General features: G+C 30.6%; 1 protein-coding gene across 2 annotated transcripts; it reads left to right on the forward strand.

Moving 5' to 3' along the window:
- The first annotated feature begins 3,461 nt into the window (after window positions 1-3,461).
- Window positions 3,462-10,191, forward strand: LOC134688550 (carbohydrate sulfotransferase 3-like). Of its 2 annotated transcripts, none has more exons than XM_063549348.1 (4): window positions 3,462-3,591; window positions 5,784-6,033; window positions 7,063-7,372; window positions 7,944-10,191. In XM_063549348.1, exons 2-4 carry the CDS (start codon window positions 5,937-5,939, stop codon window positions 8,719-8,721), a joined length of 1,185 nt encoding a protein of 394 aa, XP_063405418.1. In that variant the 5' UTR covers window positions 3,462-3,591; window positions 5,784-5,936; the 3' UTR covers window positions 8,722-10,191. The 2 variants fall into 2 exon arrangements, with proteins under 2 accessions (XP_063405418.1, XP_063405419.1); XM_063549349.1 differs by lacking the exon at window positions 3,462-3,591 and adding an exon at window positions 4,917-5,469.
- Window positions 10,192-10,991: the final 800 nt, after the last annotated feature.

The raw sequence follows: 10,991 nt of genomic DNA on the forward strand, positions 1-10,991 counted from the left end.
CAAGCATCTTGTCATATTAAATATGTATCAGTATCATTTTCATAAATACATGTAACATAAAATATATGATCAAAATATTAAATTTTATATGAAATAGTTTTTTTCAAATACAATGGCATACTACATTACATTGTATTGATACTCGTGTATTTAATAAGCACTGAATCATGTAAAGCATGTACATGTATAAATTACATAAACAAACGACAACTACTGTACATAGAATTAGAGAAAAAAAAATACTATTATGATTGTCTCAAAAGTCATACTATAATATATGATGCTGCATCTGCACAATCAACTGGCGTCATGTTATCCTTTGGTCTCTTGTGCAAGTTTCACAAAGATATCTCAGGAGTAAGACATGTCATAGAATGATTTTAAGTAAGGACTACACAAGCGGTTTCTAATGATGGTCTTAGGATAGTCACAAGTTTGTTTGTATAAATAACACTCATTTTTTAGTAGTTTTGCAAATTATTTCATTATCATCATTTTATCAACAAAATAATGAGAAAAAAAAATGATCATAAAAATTTGCACCAATAAAATAGCTTTTTATCTCTTTTTTTCTCAAGTATTGTTATATCTAAGTGTTTAATTTCAGGAAGATAGTATTTTTTTTTCATTTTTCCATTTTTTTATTTTTTTCAACACAATTTTGCTAGTATCAAGGGTTTTATTTAACAAATGTGTCCTTTTAGAAAACGAAATATTCCATTTTTACTACAACACAATTTTCCAAATACTTTATTTTTGTTTCTGAAATTTCAAAGAGTATTTTCAATGCTTAAATATACTGACTGTATTTTACCTTTAATTAATTAATAATTGCTATAACAACACCTATTGTATTTTGTTTGTAGGCATAGATTGAATATGTTTTTTATCAAATGTTGGCATAGGTTGAAGACACCAGAGTTATGATGCTTTGCCCAGCTTTTATAATTTTTTCATATTCTAATAAGTTTCGGATTTTCGGCCACGAGCACCAGTGAGGGAACATTTCTTGCACATCTTGTACGAATATCCACTGGAATATCGTCCAATTTCATTAATATCAGTGCCGTGCAAAATATATGCGGATATTTTGAATAAAAGATTGACAAATTGGTTAGAACAAAATGACATGTTAGCAGAAGAGCAAAATGGATTTAGACGTAACCGAAGCTGTTTGGATCATTTATATATACTTACAACAATTATTAAAAATAGAAAGTTACAAAGGAAAGATTCGTTCGTGTGCTTTGTGGATGCGAAGAAGCTAGGCTTTTGATAATGTTAATCGGGACATGTTGTGGTACTCTCGGCTAAGCTGATGAAAATGGGTATTAACGGAACGTTTCTAAAAGCAATTCAGTCTCTTTACGATGCGACACAAAGTGCTGTTAAATTAGGAAACAACTTGACAGATATTTTCCCGGTTCAATACGGTGTGAAACAAGGCTGTAAAATGTCTCCTACTTTGTATTCTATATATGTTAACGATCTTGCGGAGGATATTCGCTCGCTTAATGCTGGTGTAGATATTGGTGACTTAAATGTGTCTATTCTTCTTTACGCTGACGATGTTGCGTTGATAGCTCCAAATGAGCAGAATTTACAAAAGATGTTGGACTGTTTAAACACCTAGTGTAGGAAATGGAGAATGACTCTAAATACAGAAAAAACGAAAGTTATTCATTACCGTAATAAAAACATTGCTAGATCTGCCGTTGAATTTAAATGCGGAGATATTTCAGTTAATTGTATTCCATCCTACAGATATTTGGGACTACATTTGAATGATTTTTTTGGATTATAAACATACAGTACGAGAAATTACTAAATCAGCAAGCAGAGCACTTTCAGCCTTATATGCTAAATTTATTTCGTGTGGTGGAATGACTTATGATGTGTTTACGAAATTATATAGGTCGGTAGTTGAGCCTGTTCTATACTATGGTTCTGGAATATGGGGACATACAAATTGGAGAGAGGTACAAGTTATACAGAACAAAGCATGTCGGTTATTCTTAGGAAGTGCTTCAAATGCGTCAAATATAGCCATTCAATGTGATATGGGACTTACAAGTACGAAATCAGCAGAAATTTTGGAAACTTTTCGTCTATTTCTTAGAGTGAGCAAAGCTTATGATACAAGACTTACGTATAAGGTTCATATGTGGAGTAAGGATTGTTCTAGGTCATGGGATAAAAATTGTATAAAGAAAGCACAAATTGTAGGTATTGAAAATGTTATTAATGATACTTTTTCCATTAAATATAAACTGCAAGATATCAAATCTAAACTATGTGAAAAAGATAAAAATGAGTGGGTTGAAAAATTGTTTAATGACAGAAATCAATGTAATGGTAATAAATTACGTATTTATAGAGAGTATAAACATGTTTTAGAATTTAGTTCTTATGTAAAATTAGTTCGTAACAGGCAGCATAGACGTGTTTTGTCAAATTTTAGAAGTGGCTGTTTACCACTGGCAGTTGAAACGGGTAGATACACCAAGCCAAAAATTCCCTTTAAATGAGCGCACTTGTATATTTTGTACAGATAACTGTGTAGAAGATGAAAAACATTTTTATTAGGGTGCGATTTTTATGCAGATTTTAGATATGATTTCATGAAAAAATCTGGTGATATTTGTGATTCTTTTAACGATCTTGATTTACAGGAAAAATTTATTTTTTTAATGTCAAATGATGCTATTCAACCATTTTTAGCTTTATATCAAATGTTTTATCGAAGAAGGTATTGTGTATAGTAATATTTTAGTACATTAGTATTAATTGTTTTATAATATGTGTGATATTTTTAAAGTGTCTCATAAGTCAGTAGTTTGGCTGGGTACCAATATTTTAATTGTAATATTTAATAATTTTTAATTGCATATTATGTAATTATATGTATTCATTGTGTTTTATATTGGTATGTGACACTATAATAAATTATTCTGATTCTGATTCTGATTCTGATATGTACGAAGAAGATAAGAGACGTTAATATATCAAATGAAGCAAAGACGAAACAGAAGCAAATAACATTAGATTGATTCAGTTGGATTTTACTGACAAAACATTTAATTGATGAATATTGATTGATTGATTGATATAAAATTGAACAATTAATGTCTCTAAATAGATATACATTATCATCTTAACATCACAAAAGTTAATCTGAAATTGAAACTGCATGTGAAAATGTTCTATTCACATCATTTCATTTCTGTTTAAAAACGAATAGAAAGTTGGGAAGAAACATAAGTCCGTAGGAGAAATAAATATAAACACAAATATAATAAAACACTTTTACATAATAAATATTTGTTTAAAATTCTAACCACGTCAAAAGCTTCTATTTTTTTTTTTAACAAATTCAAATATTACTCGATAAAAAAATGACATGATAATTGTGTCTAGTACTACATATTTCTAATTATATAAGGAAGATGTCCATTACCCTCGGGCCACCCGAACAATTACTTCCTTTCCGTCCTCAAATATGGACATCGTTAGTTTTATAAGAATATGTGAACATGGACTAAAGATTTAGAATATCACCATACAATTATTGGAACCATTCTAATTGGATAGGTACATTATATAGGTCTACTATTATTAATGAAAGGCTTACATTGTGGGCTAATGAAAATGACATTTTAACTGATGCTCAGTTTGGGCTTCGACCCGGTCATGGCACAACTGATGCTATTTTTGCTTTACAATCAATTATTACTAAATATTTGGGACTGAAGAAAAAACTTTATTGCTGTTTTATAGATTATAAAAGTGCTTTTTATAACTTGAATAGAAATTTTTTATATTATAAGCTTGCCAAATGTGGTATTAGTGGTAAGCTTTTTTCAATTATTAAATCTTTATATGACAATTCTATGAGCTGTGTAAAATTTAAAGGTGAATTTTCTGACATTTTTTCTGTAGAAAAAGGAGTATTGCAAGGGGAACCATTATCACCTATACTATTCTCAATGTTTTTAAATGATTTTGAAAATGAGTTTATCAATAGCTTATGTTTACCAGTAGACATAAAAGAACTTTCATTGTTTTTATTGATGTATGCAGATGACACTGTTATATTTTCTGAAACTATTGATGGGTTGCAAAATATGTTGAATTCATTACAAAATTATTGTAAAAAGTGGAAACTTATTGTAAACACAAGCAAAACTAAGGTGGTTGTTTTCAGAAACGGGGGTAAATTAAGAAGCGATGAAAAATGGTTTTATAATGGTGAAATTATTGAAGTTGCTGATCATTATTTGTATCTGGGTGTTATGTTATATTACAATGCAAAGTTTAATCAAACTCAGTTAAATATTGCTGCCAAAGGCAGAAAATGTTTATCAATGTTGTATGGTAAATAAAACATATGTGTTTAAATGTACAAACAAAATTGTATTATTTGATGTCTATGTATCACCTGTTTTATTATATGGAAGTGAAATATGGGGTTTTCATAATGCATCTGATATAGAAAAACTTCATATAGAATTTTGTAAAAGCATTTTGACTGTTAAAAAATCCACTGCTACCGCAATGGTTTATTCTGAGTTGGGAAGATTTCCTTTATTGATATCTCGGAAATTGAAAATATTAAAATATTGGGTTCGTCTATTACGGACGAGAAATTGTATTCTTAGTGCTATATAAAATGATATGTATGACGAGTGTGAATCAGGCAATAAGTCATCATGGGTTAATAATGTTAAATGTATGTTACTTAGCCTAGGTTTTGGACATGTGTGGTATGCACAGAATGTTGTATGCGAAGACGCATTCATTATTGTATTCAAACAAAGGCTTATTGACCATTTTATTCAAGAAAGAAATATGTTTTTCGATTCATCATCAAAATGTACTATCTATAAACACCTTGTGGATAATGCTCAATTGCAGTTTTACTTGACAAAAAAATTAAGTCCATAATGTATTAGATTTTTAACTAAGTATAGAATGTGTTCACACAAATTAAATATTGAATATGGTAGATTCATTAAAAAAGCAAGAAATGAAAGATTATGTATCTTATGTAACCAGGGTGACATCGAGGATGAGTTTCATTTTATTTTAAAATGTCCAAAATATGACATTATTAGAAAAATGTATATAAAAAGGTATTATTATACAAATGCATCTGTTTTTAAATTAGTTCAATTATTGTCAACAAAGAATGTATCAGAGTTATCTAATTTAGGAAAATATCTGAAATACGCCACAGATATAAAATTTTCATGACATTCTTCTGAACGAATTATACAATGTAGTCTTGCCTCCGATTGTATTTAAAATGTTCTGTTATGATATACATGTACATATTTATGATATACCTATAAGCTGTATTGCTTTTGGTTTGAAATAAACTTACAACAATGAAAATTTAGAACAAAGTAAAAATTGTAATTGTTGTCTTTGGTTTCAACGTGAGCAGGAACAGATATTCTCCTCCCAGGGGTAAGTTTAAACAAATATCAATTATCATGTACATTTTTCCTCTGAAGATATTCCTTTTTGAAATCTATATAACTATGCAACATTACTATACAAATCCTTGACAATTTTCATTATTATTCTATCCGATCTACTCGATTTAATTTTTTAATTAAAAAACAGTAGTATCGTATTTCACCACAAAAAAAATCAGCGGTTACCATGGTAACTGCTATGATAGAGACACTGCATGGAACCCGTTTTGGTTCTCCTATTTTATTTGTAACTATGTTGAGATTTTCCATTAAAGAACTTCATGATGTCTCTCTCTCTTTCAGTTGTTTACAACCGTTGCAATACTGTTGAAAGCAGGAACTCACGTAAATCATTTACAAGTTAACCAACTATTGGGTACTACCCCTATACATTTACGGAGGTTTACTTACACGGATGGAAGTATATTATATTAGTACCATGAAAACAAATTAGTCATGGATGTTTTCAAAATATGCACATGTACCAACAGACGAAAACTTGTATTCACCCTCATGTTTGCATCAGCACTCATTTATACCATGCAAAATCAAGGTACGTAAACTCATTTCTTCTGATATCGACTTTATTAAGTTAACTGACTACCTCTATCGATTTCATGTAATTTCTATGAATGTCCTATGCCCTTTCAGTGAAAGATGTGTTTTTAATAACTACTATATATACCTGAAAATATTTTAACACACAAAATTGTTCAATTTTAGATAAACAGAAATTTTATTTCTATCTAATGAAACAGTGATCATCTGATTTTTCACCAATACGGAGTATAGCGAAATCTATTTTGTAAAATTATCCTATTATACAAGATTTTTGTCCTTCCCCCTATCGACTTTTATCTTCATTCATAGTTTTACGAAAAACATTTACTCAACAATTAAATACGCATCCGGGTGCGGGATTTTCTCGCTACATTGAAGACCTGTTGGTGACCTTCTGCTGTTGTTTTTTATTTGGTCGGGTTGTTGTCTCTTTGACACATTCCCCATTTCCATGATTATGCTTGATTTTCATATGAAGTCATAATCTTTCAATCAGTTTAATTGAGGTCTAAAGATGGCATGTCAGTAACTGCTAGTAGTACTTTGTTAATTTATTTATCATTGTTATAATGCTATGTTGCTTGGTTGCCTTTTATGTCATCGGACTCGGACTTGTTTTTAACTGAGTTTTACTGTTGGTTTTGCTGTGTGTTTCTTTATTCTGAATTGTCTAGAGGTATAAGGGAAGGGTGATCGCACAGAACACGTTTAACTTCGCCTTATTTTTGCGCCTGTCCTAAGTCAGAAGCCTCTTTTATGTTTTTAAATTTTAGTTTATATATATGTTTTGGAGTTTAGTATATATAACATCCATTGTCACTGAACTAGTACACATTTTTATTTATGGGCCAGTTGAGGCCCGTCTCCGGGAGAGGTATTTTCTCTTCTGCATTGAAGTCCCATTAGTGGCATTCGGCTGCATGTTTTTTCACTGCTATTTGGTCGGGATGTCGTTTTTTTTAACATATTACTTATTTCTATTCTCAATTGTATTATTCTACATTTTACACTTTTGTTTCAGGATACAATATATTTTCTCGCAACACGATGGAAAATTTACAAACCAGCACTAATGTGGAGAATACAGTTCTAAATATGTCTATACACAGTTATACTGACACATATACCAATCAGAATACAAAAAGGATTTCAGCACAAGGTCCTAGAGACATTTTATTATTCGGTTATCAACGAGGAGAAACAACGTTTGTGGGACATATTCTCGGGTGTAGAAAGGACACGTTCTACTTTTACGAGCCTTTCTGGTCAATATCGAAACAAAAATATTTCACGAAATCTCAGAAGTGTGACACACACAAAGATGTATGTAGGTAGGTAGTATAAAACAGCGACAAGATGAAATATCAATAAACATTTGTTTATGGGTCAACTGAAGATCGTCTCCGGGTACGGAATTTTCTCGCTATGATGAAGACCCATGGGTAACTTGAGTTGTTTTCTGCTCTTTGGTCGGGTTTTTGTCTCTTTGGCAGATTCCCGATTTCATTCTCAATTTTATGACAAACAAATGACAACAAAGCTAAGCAACACTAAGAATAACCAAATACCACCGCAAATACTGACAGAAAAAATATTAAGTTTTTTTAATTTTATAGAAAATAAGAACTCTAGTTGTGTTCCTACTTTTTCGATCATCGGTTGCTGTGTCACATTGGCGTTTATCCCATGTCTTTGTAATATTGATATCTTTAGTATGCTTAATGTAATAAAAAATGTAGAAATTTTACCGTCAAGGCAATTTAATAAACTTGACATAATCGTAGATAGAAATTATGTCTTAAAAAAACATGGTAAAACAAATAAATATATCATTTGTTTAAACTTTGGTTCAAAATTATGAAAAATTCATATTCACCACATATCATTTTGTTTATATTCCAGAAACTATGACAACAACACACTTAACATTTCTAGACTGGTTAGCTCATTGTATGCCTGTGATTCCGATACAATAGGAAAACTTGTATCAAGTGTCCAATCAGAACATTCCTGTACAAGGAACAGGGAAAAGTTCAAGAGCAAGGATGTCCAAAAACTACATAATATCTGCAAACAAGCTAAGTATAGAGTTACGAAAATGCTGAGAATAAGTGCGGAATTTATTGAAAATCTTCTTCAAATAAATCCTAAATTACAAATTGTATATTTGTATCGTGATCCAAGAGCAATTATATCTTCAAGATTGAAAAGTAAGGCCAGACCAATTAAAGATTTAGTGACTGCAGTGTGTAACAAGATGGACATAGATAGTAGTACGGTTATTCAAATAGCGAACAAATATCCACAAAATGTTATTTTAGTATCTGCAGAAAGTATTGCAAAGGATCCGGTTAATATTTCACGTAAACTGTTTGAATTTTTGGACCTTAAATTCACAAAATCGGATGAAAATCAAATAAATAGTTTATCAAACTGGAATAGCAAGCGTAAAAAGATGAGAGAGGGAAATTTCAACCCGTATAAAAATAACGGATACGCCTCGTCAATGAAATGGCGGACAGTTTTATCACGTGATATCAAAGCCATTGCTGACAGTCTATGTCAATCTGTGTATCAACGTCTTGGATATCTAAATATGACATCAGCAGAATATTTCCGAAATATCAATGAAACTAACATCTTTCTGCCTAAAAAAATAAAGGAATTCTCTTTGCATTAACAAAGTACGCCGGCTTGTGTGTGAAAATTGTTAGGGCCCAAAAACACTTATAACAGTTTTTATCGTTTTTTTGTTCATTTTTCCTTTGATCTTTTTTTGTGATAATTTTCATATCATGCTTCTCGCTTGATATGGAAAAAATATCGCTAGAAACTAAGGAGGCCACGTGGCGTTGCTAACGAAATTGACATTGAAATTGACAACGTCGTCATAGGAAAAATAGCGATAAACAGATTATCATTGGTCATCTCAACTCGATTGCTTTTCTCACTGTACCAACTCAAGCGAGAAAATCAATCTCGTTGAGATAATCAACGATAATCTATAAATATACATCGCTTTAGTTAAAAAAAAATACATATTATGTTACTTGATTTTTTATCCTTATTCAGATGGGAGAGAAATATTTTTATATTGTCCACATTAAATATGGCAGATTGCACTGCAAACTTCAATTCATCAAAGTTACAATCATGATGCAGTTGTACAATATTATATCGAAAGCAGTTAAGAAATGTTTTTTTTTCTCTTCAATTTAAGAAATAATATATATGATGTATGCCATTTAGATGTTGAACACTACTATTTATCGATGAACAGGAATCTTTTAGATGTAACGCTTTAAAAAGAAACACACATATCATGACTGTTCAAAAACGTATCATAGATAACAGGATTTTTTTTTTACACTAGACGTGCATTTCGTCTTTAAAAGACTCCTCAGAGATGCCCGAATCAAACAATAAAAAAAGCCAAATAAAGTACGAAATTGAAGAGCACTAAGGACCCACAAAAACAAAATAACCAAATACAACTTAGATAATCTATTACTGGACTAGAAAACCTTTTAGTATTTAGAAAAATCAAAGTTTTGTAATTTATATATGTATATGACCATATCACAAGTGGCATAGAACCTATGGTTTTAGATAATTCATCAACGATACCAGGATTGACATTTTCTTTAAAATTTTACTTTATCCAACGGAGACATCTGTGACCAATACATATACTCCTCGATGTCTCAAGTAAATCAAAATACCACAATTTTAACGACATGCAGTTTCAGTATTTTTTGTGTGCTTGTTTTTTCTGATGCTGCATTTATTTTTCTTTTATCATTTATAGTTTTGTTTTAAATTTTCATTCATTTCTTTGTGTAAATGATTATAATTTGTTTCTTAAAACATGAAGACACCTTAAACTGGCCACTCATATTTGACATCCGATTAGTTTAACTTTTATATTTAGTTTAATTCGATTGGATGACTACCTATTCTAATGTTACTTGCACTAAATTGTTTTAAAAATTAATACAGCAGACTAACTTTTATGTCATGATTCCCGTGATTTAATATTGATTCCTGTATACAAGGAAGCTTTTGAATCAAAATGTCCTGATCAAGTGATTAACACGAACCACTCTTCTCTCAAAGAACGTTTCCTCCTTTTTCTAACAAAAAAATTCATCGGAAGATACCAAGACCTTGCTGATAATTATTCAGTATAGACTTCGAAATTAATACACGATGGTCTTGAAGTATAGGTTCTAGGTAGACGTTGTTTATTGTATTTGTCTTTGTAAATATTATTTTAACTGTTTAGTCAATATTGGTTATATCCATTTGACGCGGCTACGCGGTATTTATACATCTCGTCATTGTGTGATTGTGCTATGGTGAAATTTGTTTATACTTGTCTTTCCCTTTTGCTAACATGCTTGGTCTATATGCCTTTTTGTATTTCTTTGTTAACATATTTGTTTGTTTTAATATATAAGTTAAGATTATATCACAATGTTGACTGCATGATGAACTCCTATTTTTGACATTTTTACCTACTAGTGTAATGTATGTTTGTTTCGTTCACACATCGTTGTCAATATAATGGAATTTTATGCGACTGTCATACAATTGAGGGGTTTAGCTATCTATAAAACCAGGTTTAATCCACCATTTTCTACATAAAGAAGATGCCTGTACCAAGTCAGGAGTATGATAGATGATATCCGTTCGTTTGATATGTCTGATCTTTTTATTTTGTTATTTAATTAGGAACTTTCCGTTTGAATTTTCCTCGGAGTTCCATATTTTTGTTATTTTCTTTCTTTTTTTTAACGTTAACACGCCATAAGTGGTAACCAGTATGGAATATATATATCTAAACATATATGTTAAATAAGAGACCAGGAATATATGATTTGCTTGTCACAGTCCTTTCCAATCCCTCATTTTATGCTGTTGTCGTTTTTTGTATTTTAACTTAGTACT

This window comes from Mytilus trossulus, chromosome 10 (genome assembly GCF_036588685.1).
Source record: "Mytilus trossulus isolate FHL-02 chromosome 10, PNRI_Mtr1.1.1.hap1, whole genome shotgun sequence".
In the NCBI taxonomy this organism is placed as follows: domain Eukaryota; kingdom Metazoa; phylum Mollusca; class Bivalvia; order Mytilida; family Mytilidae; genus Mytilus; species Mytilus trossulus.

Bases quoted from the DNA above. Each gene is read 5' to 3' on its own strand.
- LOC134688550 (XM_063549348.1), top strand. From the start codon at position 5,937: ATGGATGTTTTCAAAATATGCACATGTACCAACAGACGAAAACTTGTA. The intron at 6,034-7,062 runs GTACGTAAACTC...CTTTTGTTTCAG, and splicing joins TTATACCATGCAAAATCAAG to GATACAATATATTTTCTCGC. The intron at 7,373-7,943 runs GTAGGTAGTATA...TTTATATTCCAG, and splicing joins ACACACAAAGATGTATGTAG to AAACTATGACAACAACACAC.